The 19,201-nt window shown below is 44.4% G+C and overlaps 1 protein-coding gene across 1 annotated transcript in view; it reads left to right on the top strand.

Annotated features, from left to right (window-relative positions):
• Window positions 1-19,201, top strand: part of AKAP8L (A-kinase anchoring protein 8 like) — a 32,921-nt gene that overhangs the window by 1,441 nt on the left and 12,279 nt on the right. The window contains exons 2-4 of the mRNA XM_038772676.1: window positions 1,739-1,810; window positions 13,025-13,057; window positions 15,359-15,416. Coding sequence (XP_038628604.1) covers window positions 1,739-1,810; window positions 13,025-13,057; window positions 15,359-15,416 — 163 coding nt within the window. The remainder of the gene's footprint in view (window positions 1-1,738; window positions 1,811-13,024; window positions 13,058-15,358; window positions 15,417-19,201) is intronic.

The following is a 19,201-nucleotide window of genomic DNA, read 5'->3' as shown; positions in this document are numbered from 1 at the left end:
AGCTACCGAGGAATCATCCAACCCACTGTCCTACCTCAAACAGTGGCAAGAGAATACTTGGAGGAACTGGGTGATGGTTGTCCTCCCTTAATATTGACCTAAATGTTTAAGGATATTGTATGGTACATCCCTAACATTGCATTGCATTATGGACCACTTGGCCATGAATTTAACCCAAATCCCTCCACCTCTGGATACTTTTTGCCTTTGCAATTTTTTGTGGAAACAAATTTCATCTGTTCATCCACTGTGGGAAGTTTCCTTGTGCTCCTTTTGAATCTCCCCCCTCCGGATGGTGAGCTTATCCCTGGGTTCACTCTGTCCACACCTTTTGAGAAGCTGTGTGGTTTAGCGGAAAGAGCTTGGGCTTGGGAGTCAGAGGACCTGCGTTCTAATCCTGGCTCCGCCACTTACCTGCTGTGTGACCTTGGGCAAGTCATTTCACTTTTCTGTGCCTCAGTTCCCTCATCTGCAAAATGGGGATTCAATACCTGTTCTCCCTCCTATTGAGACTGGGAGCCCCATATGGGACTTGATTATCTTGTATCCACCCCAGAGCTTAGCACATAGTAAGTGCTTAACAAATACCACAGTTATTATTTTCTAGACTTCAGTCATGTTCCCTCTGCATCTTTCCAGGCTGAAGAATCCTAACACTAGCCTCAAAATAAAGTTTCAGCATTCCCGTGATCATCTTGGTTACCCTCTCTCCCTGCTATTCAGAAAAAAACAGTGCAGAGGTCAATTTTGCCTCTCATGCCAGGTTAGGAATAGGAAGGTGAGGGGTGAAGGAGGATTTTTTTAGGAGGATCATAGGAGCAACAGAGGGGTTTGATTTCTGGTATAAATCTGGCAAGGTTATTTTTTATCCAAGCATTTCATAGTGTCTTGTTACTTCTTAGTAACTTTCAAAGTCTGCTCAGAACAAATTTTCATGTTTTTACGTCCACATGCTTCCAGAAGGAGATGGATAGCGATCCATTGCAGTAAACTTTATTTATGAAAGAAAAATGAAATTATAACCCAATTTCTCAGAGTTCTGGATTTAAAATGTGGAAGATATGTTGTAATGTTTGAGTTGCAAATGTGGGGCTGGAAATGGGAAAATTGGTCATTTGAGTAACACTATTTTCCCTAGAATCACTTGCTCTTCTAAGAGATATTTTAAAAAATGTTGATGGGCAGGAGAAGGGGGGTGAGTTGATGAAACTCTAAAGTTACAAGTTTAAAATAGACCAGGAAAGAACAGAGCATTTAGCTACCTCTAAAAGGGACAGGATTTTTTTTTTTATCAAACCTCATGAAACTTAGTGTGCATGTAATCTCCAATTTTTGGACATTTAGCTTTTGAAAACTCATTAAAGTCATGTTGCTTGAAACGAAAATCTTCCACTCTGAATGCAATTGCTCATGACATCTAAGATTGGGAATTTTTTTTTTTTTTAGGCTTAGAAAAAGTTATAGGCCAAGTTTGAAAATGCCTTTCTGTTCCTGAGTCAAGCGATGGCAGAGCTAATGCTAATAACTTATGGCCCAGAAAAGGATACTATTTTCTCTCCCCCAAAGTGTGATTTGAGGTATCAGTAAAATGGTGAATAATTAAGACCTCTGATATTTTAGATGGAGTGTCTGCCAGGTGAGGTGAGGCTGTTGAAGGAGGTTTTATTCAGTCTTGTGCATTTGCTAATTTTCATATTATGCTTAGAGTAGTAACACTACTCTGTTACTTTGTCTCTAGGCTTTGTCCATGGAACCGATACAGCTTTGCCATCCACGTTCTTTAATACAACTCTGCCTACCTACGATTATGGTAAGTGTGGATTCCCCCATTATGTACTAAGGCATAGGAAGCCAGTAGCCTGCTTTAGGTGGCTGTGTAAGTTGGTGGCAAATCTAGGTTTAACTGAGATCTAAGAAGTCAGAGGACTTGGTTGTTGTTCTTGATGGTATTTGTTAAGTGCTTACTATGTCAGCCAATCAATTGTATTTATTGAGCACTTACTGTGTGCGGAGCACTGTACTAAAGACTTGAGAGAGTACACTATAACAATATAACAGATAAATTCCCTACCCACAATGAGTGTACAGTCTAGGGTGTCAGGCACTGTACTAAGTGCTGGGGTAGATACAAGATAATCAGGTTGGACACAGTCTGTGTCCCACTTGGAATCACAGTCTTAATCCCCATTTTACAGATGAGGTGACTGAGGCACAGAGAAGTGAAGTGACTTGTCCAAGGTCACACAGCAGACAAGTTGCAGAGCCAGGATTAGAATCCAGGTCCTCTAGCCCCCCAGGCCCATGCTGTATCCACTCGGCTATGCTGCTTCTCTAGCCCCAGCTCTGCCACTGGCCTGCAGTAGGACTTTAGGCAAATCACTCCACTTCTCTGTCCCTCAATATCCTCATCTGTAAAATGGGGATTCAGTATTTGTCCCCTTTCCCCCTTAGGGTGGTTAGCCACATATGGGACCGGGATTGAGTCTGTATCTTGTATCTACCCCACTGCTCAGCACAGTGCTTGGCACAGAGTAAGCTCTTAACAGATCTTCTTCTTGTTATTAGGATTAGATTTGGAGGCCTGGCCCTCAGAGAGTAAAGCTTGCCAATCTGGCTTTATTAAATAATTCTGTTTGGCCTTCTTGAGTTTTTTCCTCATAAATCTGGGTAGCGTTGTAAAAAGTTCCAGAGTTCAATGAGGTACTGCATGTAGAACTTCCTTTGGTACAGCAAGAGGGATGAAGGATTGGATAGGATCCCTTTCTGCTCCTGCAGATCCTTTGGGGAGGTTTGGTTCCTCTGGCAGGTTTGGGAGGGAAGTGGTTTGGTGGTGTGCCAGCACAAAAAATCTACCTGCAAAACCAAGCGTATTGTTGAGAAACACTGATAGAGGGAGTGAGGACCATCTTGATTTGTAATCCAGGTTCTGATGATTGATCTCAGGAGGTAAGGAGCTATGAAATTTAACCCCAAAGGATTGAGTGCACCACCAAGCTTGAGATCCCAGCTAGAAAATCCATCTCAACTTGAGGTGCTGCTCACGCATAGATGATCGTTTCAAAGTGAGAGGTTTGCCCTGAAGTTCTTTAGCATGGCCTAGGATAAAGAGCGTGGGACCGGGAATCGGGAGACCTGGTTTTGAGGCCCAGCTCTGCCTCTGGCCTATTGTGTGATCTTGGTCAGGTCACTTAATCTCCCTGAGCCTCAGTTTCCTTATCTGTCAAATGGGGATAAAATGGATTGTGAGTCCGATGTGAGGCATGGACTGTGTCTGATCTCCTAACCTCATCTCTATCGCAGTGCATAGCGCATAGTTGTGCTTAGATAGCATTACTTGTATTATTATCATGATTGTTCTTATTATTTTGTGTTTAGCTTAACCTGGTGTGGGACTAAGGAAGAAGAGATTTAGAAGCAAATCTTGGAAATCCCAACCATCAGGGTGCAGTAATTGCTATAACTTTCCTCCAGTTAAATCCTGGCCTAATTTTCCCCTCAGAGCCTAAATTTTTTAGGATGCTCTTTTAGAAGTCAGCAGCATTTATCGAGTACCTACTGTGTGCAGAACCTTGTATTAGGTGTTTGAAAGAGCCTGATTGAAGCAAGACGTCCATCCCTGGGTTCAAATTGATTAACATTATCACTTCAGCCAGTGCCTGTCACTTTTGCCTTACTGAGAGCCACCATTTTATTAGTCAGATATTTCTCCCAATCAATCAAGCCATCAATGGGATTTATTGAGCACCTACTAAGTGCTCGGGAGAAATCAACAAAAGAGGGATGTGTGTTCCCTGCAAGTTCGTCTCTAGATTGTAAGCTCGTTGTGGGCAGGAAATGTGTCTACCAACTCTGTATTGCACTTAGTACAGTGCTCTGCACACAGTAGGTGCTCAGTAAATACCATTGATTGATTTCCCTGCCCTCAGAGAGCCTACAATCCAATGGGGAAGACAGTTAAAATGATTTACAAACTGGGAGAAGGAAGAAAAAACAAGGATGTAACAAAACAGTACACTATATCGGGAAGAAATAGCTGAATGAATAATTGCATAGACAAATAGAAGTATCATGAGTTCATTCATTTAGTATTCAATACATAAAGCCAATGGTATTCCAGTTCCATTGAATGAAGGAAATATCTAAATAATTGAACATATAAATAAAAATACAAATAGTATTATTAGTACCATTGATGACAGTAGTAGTAGTAATAGTATTAAGCACCTACTGAACTAAATGCTGGGGGAAAAAAATACCTGGGTGAAAATCAGACAGAGTCCCCTGGGCCCCCAAAGGCTCACAAGGTCAGAATAAGACAAGGAGGGGTTTGGTGATGAATTCAAAAACAGCATAAGACAGAGCTCAGAGTCCAACAAGTCCAGAGGCACAGGGCAGAGGTAGGGGCCTCAGTCAGGGGGTCAGTTGTATTTATTGAGTGCTTACTATGTGCAGAGCACTGTACTAAGCACTTGGGAGAGTACAGTGCAACAATAAACAGACATTCTCTGTCCACACCAAGCTTGCAGTCTAGAGGGGAAGACAGTCATTATGTACATAAGTGCTGTGGGACTGGGAGTGGGGATGAATTAAAGGAAACAAGTCAAGGCAGTGCATTCATTCATTCATTCAATTGTATTCATTGAGCGCTTACTGTGTGCAGAGCAGTGTACTAAGCACTTGGAAAGTACAATTCGGCAACAGAGACAATCCCTAATCAACAATGGGCTCACAGTCTAGAAGGGGGAGGGAGTGTAGAAGGGAATGGGAGAAGAGGAAAGGAGGGCTTAGTCAGGGAAGGCCTCCTGGAGGAGATGGGCTTTGCTGCCGCCCTGGTCATCCAGAGTCCAGACTTTCCCAGCCCCTCCCAAGGTTCTGAGATCTCTAGAGACCATGGGCTGCTGCAGCTTAAATCCCCACGTCTCCATGTGCACAGGGCACGTCAGTCAATCGTATTTATTGGGCACTTACTTTTTTATGGTATTTGTTAAGTGCTTTCTATGTGCCAGGCACTGTACTAAGCACTGGGGTAGATAGAAGCTAATCAGGTTGGACGTAGTCCCTGTCCCACTTGGAGCTCACAGTCTTCATCCCCATTTTCCAGACGAGGTAACTTAGAACCAGAGAAGTGAAATGACTTTACCAAGGTCACACAGCAGACAAATGGCAGAGCCAGAATTAGAACCCAGGTCCTTCTGACTCCCAGGCCCATGCTCTATCATTCATTCAATCGTATTTATTGAGTGCTTACTGTGTGCAGAGCACTGTACTAAGCGCTTGGGAAGTACTTCTGCCTCATCCGTGCACTTGGATCTGTAATGTGTGGGCATTTGATATTTTCCCTTGGAGAACTCATTCGCTCCCACGGCTTCAACTACCATATCTGTGTAGATGATGCCCAAATCTGCAGCTCCTCCCCTGATCTCTCTCCCTTTCTCCAGCCCTGCATCTTCTCCTGCCTTCAAGACATCTCTACTTGGATGCCCTCCCATCACCTCAAACTTAACATGTCTAGAACAGAGCTACTTGTCTTCCCACCCAAACCCTGTCCTTTCCCGGCCTTTCCCGTCACTGTAGAGGGCACCACCATCCTTCCTGCATTATCCTTGACTCCTGTCCCTCATTCAACCCACATATTCCATCCCTCACCAAATCCTCTCGGTCCCACCTTCACAACATTTGCTAAAATCCGCTCTTTCCTCTCCATACAGACTGCTACCCCGTTAATACAGTACTCATCTAGATTACCTAGATTACTGCATTAGCCTCCTTCCTGACCTCCTGACCTCCTGCCTCTCCCCACTCCAGTCCATACTTCACTCTGGTGCCCAGGTCATCTTTCTACAGAAATGTTCAGGACATGTCACCCTGCCCCCCACCTCAAAAATCTCCAGTGGTTGCCTCACCATTGGTTTTAAAGCACTTGATCCCCTTGCCCCCTCCTACCTCTCTTCTCTCCTTCTACAACCCAGCCCACAAACTTCACTCCTCTGGTGCTAACCTTCTCACTGTGCCTTGATCTCACCTGTCTCACCGTCGACCCTGCATCCTGCATCTGGCCTGTAATGCCCTCCCTCCTCAAATCCGCCAGACAATTACTCTCTCCCCCACTTCAAAACCTTACTGAAGGCACATCACCTCCAAGAGGCCTTCCCAGACTAAGCCCCACTTTTCTCATCTCCCCCTCCTTTCTGCATCACCCTTACTTGCTCCCTTAGCTCTTCTCCCCTCTCCCAGCCCGACAGCACTTACGTATGTATCTGTAATTTTATTTATTTGTATTGGTGTCTGTCTCCCCACCCTAAGACTGTGAGCTCGTTGTGGGCAGGGATTATCACTTTTTATTGTTGCATTGTACTTTCCCAAGCGCTTAGTACAGTGCTCCGCATACAGCAAGCACTTAATAAATACAATCCAGTGGATGACTGGTCATCCCACCATTGACCCCACAGCACTTAGGTACATATCTATAGGTTATAGATGATAAAATATTTACTTATATTAATGTAAGTCTCCCCCTCTAGGCTGTAAGCTCTTTGTGGGCAGGGACTACGTCTACTAACTCTGTTGTTTTGTCCTCTCCCAAGTACTTAGGACAGTACTCTGCACATAGTAAGCCCTCAATAAATATCTTTTATGATGATATTGATTTTTCAAAAAGCTCAGACCTTTTCATGCCCCCTGGGTTTTTTCAGCTCTTTGATACCTTGGCTCCACTCTCACAGTAGCAGAAATAATCTAGGTTTTTCAGCTGTTTTCTATTGCTTCATTATTTAATTCAAGTGTTGGATTGCTAAACCACTACACCCTTCTCATTTGTTCAAGTGTGGTACGGCACTAGAGCAGATGCAAATATGTCTTTCTAGTGGATGCTTCTCCCCACGTTTTTGCTTTCTGACCATGCTTCCGATTTGTTCTATTTTTAATCTGTTTTCTGAGGTGATGGAACTTGTGTCCACAGGGCTACAAGATGAAGTGAGATCTGAAATTCCATTCTTTAAAGGCTTCTCAAGAAAAATGTGTGTTTTCTCTGGGATCATAGTGATGATTAAGTGGAACCAGAATCACTGTTTATCTATTCATCTTCCCTCCTAAGCCCATTCCTCCAACTTTTCCCATCTCAGTCAATTACTTCATGGTCCTCCCTGTCCCGGAAGCCTCTGCAACCTTGATGTCATCCTCACCTCCTCCCTGTTTTACGAATCCTGCTGACTCTTGCTACACAACAGCTCCCAGTCTACCCCTTCCTCATCATCCAAAGAGCCACCACCATGGTTACAAGCCTTCATCGAATCCTGATTTGACTAGGTAGGGAGTCAACTTTTTTGCTGACCTCCCTGCCTCCAGCCTCTCCCTTCTCCAGTCTATACATCCTGCTGCTGCCCGGATCAACTCTTTGAAGCATCACTCAGCACATTCATTTCATTCATTCATTCAATTGTATTTATTGAGCGCTTACTGTGTGCAGAGCACTGTACTAAGCGCTTGGGAAGTACAAGTTGGCAACATGTAGAGACGGTCCCTATCCAACAGTGGGCTCACAGTCTAGAAGGGGGAGACAGAGAACAAAACAAAACATATTAACAAAATAAAATAAGTAGAATAAATATATACACGTAAAATAAATAGAGTAATAAATACGTACAAACATATATACATATATATGCAGGTGCTGTGGGGAAGGGAAGGAGGTAAGACGGTGGGGATGGAGAGGGGGAGGAGGGGGAGAGGAAGGAGGGGGCTCAGTCTGGGAAGGCCTCCTGGAGGAGGTGAGCTCTCAGTAGGGCCTTGAAGGGAGGAAGAGAGCTAGCTTGGCGGATGTGGGGAGGGAGGGCATTCCAGGCCAGGGGGATGACGTGGGCCGGGGGTCGACAGCGGGACAGGCGAGAATGAGGCATGGTGAGGAGATTAGCGGCAGAGGAGCAGAGGGTGTGGGCTGGGCTGTAGAAGGAGAGAAGGGAGGTGAGGTAGGAGGGGGCGAGGTGATGGAGAGCTTTGAAGCCTAAGGTGAGGAGTTTCTGCCTGATGCGTAGGTTGATTGGTAGCCACTGGAGATTTTTGAGGAGGGGAGTAAAATGCCCAGAGTGTTTCTGGACAAAGACAATCCGAGCAGCAGCGTGAAGTATGGATTGAAGTGGGGAGAGACACGAGGATGGGAGATCGGAGAGGAGGCTGATACAGTAATCCAGACGGGATAGGATGAGAGCTTGGACAAGCAGGGTAGCAGTTTGGATGGAGAGGAAAGGGCGGATCTTGGCAATGTTGTGGAGGTGAGACTGGCAGGTTTTGGTGACGGCTTGGATGTGAGGGGTGAACGAGAGAGCAGAGTCGAGGATGACACCAAGGTTGCAGGCTTGTGAGACAGGAAGGATGGTAGTGCAGTCAACAGTGATGGGAAAGTCAGGGAGAGGGCAGGGTTTGGGAGGGAAGACAAGGAGTTCAGTCTTGGACATGTCTCTCTACTCCTTCAGACCCTACAGGGCTTCCCATTTCCCTCCAAATCAAGCAAAAACTCTTTACACTCAGCTTTTTCCACCACCTCTCCCCATCTTACATTCCTGCTTGCTTCCTTTGCTCCTCCCAAACAAACCTTCTAACTCCACCTCACTCTCCATTTTTCTGCCTCCATCTCCTCACTCACGATGGTCCCTGGCCAGGAATTTTCCCACCAAAGCTGTCAGGCCACAGGTCTCTCCATAGTCAAAGCCCTCTTAAAAATCTCACCTCTTCCAGGAAGCTTTCCCCATTTAATCCCCAACATCCCAAGCTGTAGAAGCCCAGACATTTCCGGCATTTATTTATTTACATCCCCCTTAGCTCTTGTGTGCATATATATTTAATTGTATATTTAATTATTTTGATTACTGAAGTTGTAAATGTTTTTATGTTCATCTCCCCCATTTGTAAAAGTTTCTTTTGGGCAGGGAATGTGTCATTTTTTTGGGTTGTATTTTCCCAAATTCTTAATAAAGTGTATTTCATCCAGCGGATGCTCAATAAATATGATTATTACTACCATTAAGTATCTGGACACTAGGCTGCTATCAAACTAAAATGGTCCTGCGACGTTCAACTGGCTGCTCTCCTTTCAGGGAAGCTTCTTTTTAGCTTTAAATTGGCTCTGGAGTAGGCAAAATAATATAAGTTTAATGGGAGTAGATTTGCAAGAGTTAAAAATCTGCGTTCACCACCCTTAAAAATGAATGTGGCTAAACTGGAGTGAGTTGAGAGAAGAATGACACCAGAACAAACAACCTGATTGTTGAGCATTTTGCTCTACTTTACAATCATTTTTTCCTTTTTGAGAATGAGTTCTTGTGAATTATTGGCCCTCGGTTGTAAACGGGGCAACTCACAGCTGACCCAGTGACTAGGGACCTGAAACATGGCTCCTTGTAACTTAGCCGATTGCAATTCTGGAATATCGTTTTCTAGCCTTTTTCATTAGGAATACATAATAACTTTGTAATATAATAACTCTGTTGTAATAATACTAATAATGATGATGGTATTTGTTAAGCACTTACTTTGTGCAAAGCACTGTTCTAAGTGCTGGGGAGGTTACAAGGTGATCAGGTTGTCCCATGGGGGGCTCACAGTTTTAATCCCCATTTTACAGATGAGGTAACTGAGGCACAGAGAAGTTAAGTGACTTGCCCAAAGTCACACAGCTGACAGTTGGCGGAGTCGGGATCTGAACCCATGACCTCTGACTCCAAAGCCCGGGCTCTTTCCACTGAGCCATGCTGCTTCTCCAAGCATTGTAGAGAGTTGGGAGACAGCTTGGGAGAGTTTTACTCTCCCAAATGCTTAGTATAGTGCTCAGCACACAGTAAGCGCTCAATAAATACCACTGATTGATTGATTTTACTTAACAGACCTCTGGGTCTGTGGCTGATATGAAGATCCACCTATTGAGCGTTTACTGCATGTGGAGCTTTGTATTAAGCACTTGAGAGAGTACAATACAATAGAGTTGGTAAACACGTTCCCTGCCAACAAAGAACTTACAGTCTAGATAGGGAGACACAGGTATTAAAATTAATTACATATAAGGGCAATGACAGAGTATAAGGATACCTACGTAAGTGCTGTGGGGCTTGGGGTGGGGTGAATATCAAAGGCCTTAAGGGGTATACACTCAAATGCAAAGGTCACATAGAAAGGAGGGCAAATAGGGGGGATGAGGACCTAGCCAGGGAAGCCCTCTTGATGGAGTTGTGGTTTTAGGAGAGGTTTTGAAGGTGGACACAGTGGTGGTCTGTCAGCTATAAAGTGGGAGAGAGTTCTGGCCAGAAGGAAAATTCACTCATTCATTCATTCAATCATTTATTGAGAGCTTTACTGTGTGCAGAGCACTGTACTAAGTGCTTGGAAAGTAAAATACAACAATAAAGAGAGACAATTCCTGCCCACAACGGGCTCACAGTCTAGAGGGGGGTCGGGGGGAGACTGACATCAATACAAATAAACAGGCATCGTTATAAAGAAATAAAATTATAGCTATATGCATGTATGAATAAGTGCTGTGGGGCAGGGAAAGCGGGGTAACGCAAAGGGAGCGAGTCAGGGTGACATGGAAGAGAGTGGGAGCTGAGGAAAATGTGGGCAATGGGTCAGTAGTGGGACAGACGAGATAAAGGCACAGTGAGTAGGTGGGTATTAGGGGAGAGAAGTTTGCAGTCTGGGTTGTAGTAGAAGATCAACAAGGTAAGGTAGGAGGGGTGAGCTGATTGATTGTTTTAAAGCCAGTGGGAAGAAGTTTCTGTCTGATGTAGAGGTGGATGAGCAGCCACTGAAGGTTCTTGAGGAGTGGGGAGACATGAACTGAGGGGTTTTTTTTAGGAAAATTGATTTGGACAGCAGAGTGAAGTATGGAACTGGAGATGGTAGAGGCAGGGAGGTCAGCGAGGACGCCGATGCAGTAGTCAAGGCGGGATATGATATGTGCTTGGGTCAGCGTGGCGGCAGTTTGGATGGCGAAAGGGTGGATTCTAGAGTTGTGGTGAAGGTTGAACCAATAGGATTTGGTGACGGACTGAATATGGGGCTTGATTTTAGAGAGCTAAATTGAGGATAATACCTAATCATGATGGCATTTATTAAGCACTTATTATGTGCAAAGCACTGTTCTAAGCGCTGGGGAGGTTACAAGGTGATTGGGTTGTCCCATGGGGGGCTCACAGTCTTAATCCCCATTTTACAGATGAGGGAACTGAGGCACAGAGAAGTTAAGTGACTTGCCCAAAGTCACACAGCTGACAGTTGGCGGAGCCGGGATTTGAACCCTTGACCTCTGACTCGAAAGCCCGGGCTCTCTCCACTGAGCCATGCTGTAACGGGCTTGTAAGATGGAGGATGGAAGTGTCGTCTACATTGATGAGAAAATCAGAGGGAGGACAGGATTTGGGTGGGAAGATGAGAAGTTCTGTTTTGGACCTCTTCGAGGTGTCGGTGGGAAAGCCAAGCAGAGGTGTCCTGAAGGCAGGAAGAAATGCAAGACTGCAGGGTCTAGATAGGATAGGTAGCTTTGGGAACCATCCACATAGAGATGGTAGTTGAAGCCGTGGGAGTAAATGAGTTCTCCAAGGGAGTGGGTGTAGATGGAGAATAGAAGGGGACACAGAAATGAGGCTTGAGGAACTCCCATAGTTAGGAGATGGGAGGCAGAGAAGGAATCAGCAAATGTCACTGATAAGCAGTGGCCAGAGAGATAGGAGGAGAACCAGGAGAGAACACTAGCAGTATCACAAGTGTGAAAATAATCTAATTCATGTGAAAACACTTTGAAAAAATAAATGTGTACACAAATACAAAGTATTATTATTATGTACCTACAAACTTTCACTATTTGGGGGAACACTGTGAGAACACCATTCTGGTATAGATATCAAAACTTGTTTTTTGGGTTTTTTTTTTTAAAAGTGGGGAGGGAGTGCTTTGCTTGACTGGGAGAAAAGAACTTCCAGATCCCTTTCCTTCTCTCTAGCTATGGTTGGATTTTCCATGACATCCTCATTTTAACAAAGGTATCACAGCTAAAATTGCTTGGGGTGGCCTGTAATCTTTCTTTTTCTAGACCGGTTTTACATTTCCTCTGCACCCTTTTTTTTCCAAAGTGACTTTTTAAATGTGTAGAATGCTCTTCACACAGTAAACACTCAATAAATACGATTGAGTGACTTGAATGAGTGAACTATTTAATTTCCCGAAATTAGATTACACTAAATAATTTGGTTTGGCTTTCATGTGTTGGATAGATCACAGGCCTGGGAGTCAGAAGGTAATGGGTTCTAATCCTGGCTCTGCCACTTGTCTGCTGGGTGACTGTGGGCAAGTAACTTCACTTCTCTGTGCCTCAATGACCTCATCTGTAAAATGGGGATTGAGACTGTGAGCCCCACGTGGGACAGGGACTGTGGCCAACCCGATTTGTTTGTATCCACCCCTGCACTTAGAACAGTGCTTGGCACATAGTAAGTGCTTAACAAATACATTATTGTCGTTGTTGTTACTGTTGTTGCTAGACGGATTCCTGGACCTGAGCAACCTCGTGATGAGTTGTTCGATTTTAGATTTCTGAACTGGAGTAAACTGTATCTCCTTCATTTGAGCATTGAAGTATTCATGAGATCTAAACTTTTTATTTTTACATTGCAAATCTGTCACTAAAGGAGTGGTAGTGAACTCACTGCTTTCTACAGCCAGTTTTAGCCAAAACATTTTGTTCTGTGCATTGATATCTTGTCTATGTGACATAAGCAGCTAGGATAATAATAACAATGATGGTATTTAAGCGCTTATTTGCAACTCCTCAGACCAACCCCATAGTACATATTTTGAAAAGTGAACTATTTAACATGACCTTCCAAAGGACCCCTGTATCTCAGTTGAAAGGTATCTGATTTGTGGTTCAATCTGACCATAGCAAGAACAAAGGATATAGATGCCTTTGGGCCTAAAACTCAACTCCATGGGTTGTTGGGTAGTGAGTATGAGATGTAATTAGTAATTTTGCTTTTTGTAGGATATGGAACTTGGAACACTGGGACAAACAGAGGCAAGTACAAATGCATGCTTTTTATGTACGACGTGTGTGTGTGTGTGTGTGTGTGTGTGTGTATGAGAGAGAGAGAGAGAGAGAGAGAGAGAGAGAGAGAGAGACTGAAAAGTCCAATGTGAGTTCCACTGTCCTGGCCACAATGGGCACACAAAAAGTTGTCCTTTGTTGTGTTGTGCTTGATGTTTGCAGTGCCTGGCTCACTTGGACAATGAGCTCAAAGTGGCAATTTACTCAGCTCTGCAGTTCACTGTAAAAATTTACAGCAGTAATATGTGTGGCGTTAGTTGGGGCAGATATAAGATGGTTGTTAGACACGGCCCCTGCGCCACATAGGGCTCACAGTCTAAGTAGGAGGGAAAACAGGTATTGGATCTCCATTTTACAGATGAGGAAATTGAGGCCCAGACAAGTGAAGTGACTTGCTCAAGGTCACACAGCAGACAAGTGGTGGAGCTGGGATTAGAGTCCATGTCCTCTGACTCCCAAGTCTGTGCTCTTTCCACTAGACAGCTTCTTGAGTAGAACTCGCCAGTGGGGTGGGGGGGACGCATGTGTGTATGTGATGTTTTAACACTAACTCTGGAGGATGAATTTATACTAGAGCTGGACACTATTATCTAAAGCCAAAAGAACAATCTCTCCTCAGCTGCCCTGGTTGACTCTTGTCCCTCCCTGTTCCTTCTCTGTATCATAAAGAATACTAGAGGGAAGTCAGTGTAGTAGGACACTAGACTTGTGACAAAATGAATCTCCAAATTAATTCCTTTCATTGTAGCATTTTGCCTTTCTGGAGATCAATGTCGTAGCTAGAATTTCTATGAAAATAAGGTGGCCATCATTCTGCCAAGCCACAACAAAGAACAATTGGCTTTCACATTGGAGTTCTTGAATTCTTGAAAGGAGGTTGTTAATAGTAGCCTCACATCACAGTCAAGCTATGCAATAAATCTTTGGAAGAAGCCCTGTTGGAGTCCTTTGCCTTACTGGCAGTTGGATTTGGTCCTGAGGTCATGAGCTCATTGTGGGCAGGGAATGTGTCTGATCATTATACTGTACTCTCCCAGACACTTAGTACAGTGTTCTGCACACAGTAAGCACTCAATAAATGTGATTGAATGAAGGAATGAATGGGGGTGGGGGGGGGGATGTCCATGACAGTGGTAGAGGTGCCTGAGGAGGAGTAGATGTTTTTCCTCAGTCTTTCCAAAATGATCTAGTCATTCATTCAGTCGTATTTATTAGGTGCTTACTGTGTACAGAACACTGTACTAAGCACTTGGGAAAGTACAGTACAGCAATAAATAGAGTCAATCCCTGCCCACAACGAGCTCGGGCCTGCATTTCCTGGAGCTACTATGAAAATATTATGGAATAGTGTCTATTCAATAAATCAGTTCTTGACTTTTTTTCCCAACCCCCCACCTCCTTCCTGCTCCCAGGAGCCCGGAGTGGGAGTGAATAGCTTATATCATGGAATGGAAGGCTGCCTGAATGTCAGAGCGTTCCTGACACGGTAGAAGGTCCAGATGTAGCAATCAAAGCCCTCTTGAAGGGAGATCTAGCAAGGAAATAATTGAGCTCTTGCTCTAAGTGGACTGAGGAATCTCATGGAACTGTTTTAAGTCTCTGGAATTGGAGCTATAAACTTCCCTAAACAAGCTTGGCAAGAGAGCCCAGGTCCAAATTGCTAACGCTCAAAAGGTTTTCTGTCTCTTGTAACTTGACTCTCATCCCTCTAGACTGTAAGCTCATTTTGGGTAATAATAATAATAACAATAGTAATGGTATTTGTTAGGCGCTTACTATGTGCCAAGCACTGTTCTAAGCACTGGGGGGATACAAGGTAATCAAGCTGTCCCATGTGGGGTTCACAGTCTTAATCCCCATTTTACAGATGAGGTAACTGAGGCCCAGAGAAGTTAAGTGGCTTGCCCCAGGTCACACAGCTGACACGTGGTGGAGCCGGGATTAGAACCCATGACCTCTGACTGCCAAGCCCATGCTCTTTCCACTGAGCCATGCTAGAGAATGTGTCTGCCAACTCTATTGTCCTGTACTCTCCCAAGGGCTTAGTACAGTAGCACATAATAAGCACTCAGTAAATACCACTGATTAATGTGTTTTCAGGTAGGGTGCTTAATAATAATTATGGTACTTGTTAAGCTCTTACTATGCACCAAACACTGTCCTAAGCACTGGGGTAGATACAAGTTAATCAGGTTGGACACAGTCCCTGTCCCACATGGGGCTCACACTCTTAACTTGACTGGAATTGTCCATGTTCCTTTTTTGTTTCAGGTTACGAGAGCTACGGTTATGGATATGGATACGGTCAGGATAACACTACCAACTATGGGTATAGTATGACCACTTCAAATTCTCGGGAAATTCCTAGTTCCAACACAAATGGGAATCTAAACACGAACCCTAACACTTCGGCCGGCTCCAGAGCCGATACTGCTTTATCCAAAATTAACCAGAGCTTAGTTATGGCGACCAGTGCTTAGCTCTGTTGTCACACCTAGAAATTGACATGCAGGGAGGACTGTATGGCTCAGGTGGAGAGGGGTGAGTCTAACTCTCTAGGTGAGATGGTTTAGCAATAGGGTAGCAATCTGTTTCTAAAGATACTAAATACTTTAAAAAGTTGCTGCCTCTCAATTTCTTGTCTCTTTGCCTCATTCCTCACTTGGTAATCAATCAATCAATCAATCAATCAATCGTATTTATTGAGCGCTTACTATGTGCAGAGCACTGTACTAAGCGCTTGGGAAGTACAAATTGGCATCACATAGAGACAGTCCCTACCCGATAGTGGGCTCACAGTCTAAAAGGGGGAGACAGAGAACAGAACCAAACATACCAACAAAATAAAATAAGTAGGATAGAAATGTACAAGTAAAATAAATAAATAAATAAATAAACAGAGTAATAAATATGTACAACCATATATACATATATACAGGTGCTGTGGGGAGGGGAAGGCGGTAAGGCGGGGGGATGGAGAGGGGGACGAGGGGGAGAGGAAAGAAGGGGCTCAATCTGGGAAGGCCTCCTGGAGGAGGTGAGCTCTCAGCAGGGCCTTGAAGGGAGGAAGAGAGCTAGCTTGGCGGATGGACAGAGGGAGGGCATTCCAGGCCCGGGGGATGACGTGGGCCGGGGGTCGATGGCGGGACAGGCGAGAGCGAGGTACAGTGAGGAGATTAGTGGTGGAGGAGCGGAGGGTGCGGGCTGGGCAGTAGAAGGAGAGAAGGGAGGTGAGGTAGGAGGGGGCGAGGTGATGGAGAGCCTTGAAGCCCAGGGTGAGGAGTTTCTGCCTGATGCGCAGATTGATCGGTAGCCATTGGAGGTTTTTGAGGAGGGGAGTGATATGTCCAGAGCGTTTCTGGACAAAGATAATCCGGGCAGCAGCATGAAGTATGGATTGAAGTGGAGAGAGACACGAGGATGGGAGATCAGAGAGAAGGCTAGTGCAGTAGTCCAGACGGGATAGGATGAGAGCTTGAATTAGCAGGGTAGCGGTATGACTCAAGGGTGAATGCTTAAATTTGAGTCAGCTGCATTTTCCTTTTCTGCATTTTAGGGAGGGAAGGGTTTATTTTTTTTTCCCTTCCTGGAATAGTGGCATCTGTGTTGGGTTTTCAGCTTTTCCAATACAGAATCAGTGAGGATATGTTGCCGATTTGTACTTCTCAAGGGCTTAATACAGTGCTCTGCACACAGTAAGCGCTCAATAAATACGATTGAATGAATGAATTAATGTATAAATCTGCTGAATTTCTTTTTCTTCCCTACTTCCAAAGGAGCAAGGGGCATGAATTCTGTGTGCATTTGTTATTGGCTGGGCAGTGGTGTGGTCACCTTAAATTTCTGTTAATTGCACTTGAGTTAAATCACTTGTATGCTGAGGCACTGTCTCCTTAGCTCATTAGTCAAGAAGAGCAGGTAAAAGTATCCCACTTCTGAAAAGTATATTTGAATTGGTTTTTCCAAGATTTGGATTGTCTTCTGAAACAGCTTAGTAGGGTAATGGGAACCTGGATTTTGTTCTGCAGCAGACTTGGATTTGAAAAATAGACGAAGTGAGCGTAAAATGTAACTTAGAAAAACGGAAGGTGAGTTAAGAACTGGGTGTAAGAAGAAAGCTACTTTCCTTTCACACCTAGGGTCATGGAGGGCTTAAATCAGGTGACTTCTCCTTTGCTAGTTTCTTCACATTGGAGTATCTAATGTCACAGGTTGGAGTTTAAGGAGAAAGCATCTTCTACTACAAGGAGGGTCCCCACCTTTTTTTTATTTTGAGTTGCAAAGAGAAATGCCAGCAGTGTCTGTGTATGAGTAGGTTTCCTTTGGAGATGCAAATGGGCAGTGGCATGGTTCTTAGTCATATGTATCAAGTGGCCCAACTTCCCAGGGGAAACTAATTGGATTGTGAGGCCGAAGCTGGTCACCCTCTTTTTTGCAATCACTGAAAAACCATATAGACTGTTAAGATGAACCTCTAGGAGCTGGGCCAGATTTTATTTCCTAGAGTGCTTCAAAGACCTTAAAGGTTTGGGATGCTAAGAAAGTGTAGCTGCATAACAGTGAGTGCAGTGTGGACTTTTCTTTCCTGGTCTGGCTTCAAAGGAATACAATTGTGTCTCCTCCTCAGCCATTGTTCCCTTGTTGTTTTCCCTCCTGGGGAGCATACTGGACTGTTAGGGTTTGTGCCTCTTTGGGCAATTAGTACCTTTTTCTCCGAAGTGACATTCTGTTCTGTTCTAAGTTTAATGGGAATTAGAGAAGCAGCATGGTGGAGTGATTAGAGCTTGGACCTGGGATTCGGAAGGTCATGGGATTCATTCATTCAGTTGTATTTATTGAGCGCTTACTGTGTGCAGAGCACTTTAATCCAGGCTCTGCCACATGCTGCTGTGTGGCCTTGGGCAAGTCACTTCACTTCTCTGTGCCTCATTTACCTCATCTGTAAAATGGGGAGTGAGACTATGAGCCCCATTTGGGACAGGGACTGTGTCCAACCCGATTTGCTTGTATCCACCCCAGCGCTTAGTGCAGTGCTTGGCATATAGTAAGTGCTTAACAAATACCACAGTTTTTTTTTTTTACTCAGGGTGGGGGTGGAGGCAGGGGCTGTGACTCAGATAAAGCAGTAAGCTATCCCACCTCTAGTCTGTAAATCCTGGTATGTTCTCTTTCCTGATAATTCATTCATTCAATCATATTTATTGAGTGCTTACTGTGTGCAGAGCACTGTACTAAGTGCTTGGAAAGTACAATTCAGTTAAGAGGGATTGCCTCCCATATTGACTGATGCATGTGATGTCCCAAATTCTCTGTACCAGCTCCGTTCCTCTCCCTGTCACTGAACTTATCTTTAAAATTAAAATGATAAGATAATAATAATAGTGGCATTTATTAAGCTCTTACTATGTGCAAAGCACTGTTCTAAGTGCTGGGGGATGTTACAAGGTGATCAGGTTGTCCCATGGGGGGCTCACAGTCAATCCCCATTTTACAGATGAGATAACTGAGGCACAGAGAAGTTAAGTGACTTGCCCAAAGTCAAATGGTTGACAATTGGCGGAGCCAGGATTTGAACCCCTGACCTCTGACTCCAAAGCCCGTGCTCTTTCCACTGAGCCACGCTGCTTCCCGTGATCAGATCCCTTTTGGCACAAAGATGCATTTTTTTTTTAACATTGGGAGGAGAAAAGCTTGATGAAAGGTTACCAGGAGCACTTTGCACTGAACTGTGTAATGCGTTTTAGGGCTTCCAACTAGCTACTGGTTACCACTCAATTTGATCATTTGAGTCAGCCCCTCTCAGCCAGGGAAAGGAAAGAACTGAGGCTATCCCACTGGGCATGAGAGGCTGCTTGGCATAACCAAAGCAGCTATAAAGGAGACCAGCGAGGAAGCTGATTGCTCCTTAAAAATCTTCTATAACTGGACTGTGCCCCTTTTTCACCTGCTTCTGTCAACCATTTGGAACTTTAAAAAGGCAGTTGGATTCAAGACAGCTGTTAAAATATCACTGTTTAAATCTTGGGCATGAGTGAGGGGACAACCTTGGTGCAGACTTCCTCAGCAGACATGTCCAGCCCTGGCCAAAGGGGCTTCTCTCGGTCTGGAAATTCT

Source organism: Tachyglossus aculeatus, chromosome X1, assembly GCF_015852505.1.
Source record: "Tachyglossus aculeatus isolate mTacAcu1 chromosome X1, mTacAcu1.pri, whole genome shotgun sequence".
NCBI classification, from domain to species: domain Eukaryota; kingdom Metazoa; phylum Chordata; class Mammalia; order Monotremata; family Tachyglossidae; genus Tachyglossus; species Tachyglossus aculeatus.
The sequence above is the reverse complement of the archived record's forward strand: the minus strand, read 5'-3'. Positions and strand labels throughout refer to the sequence as shown.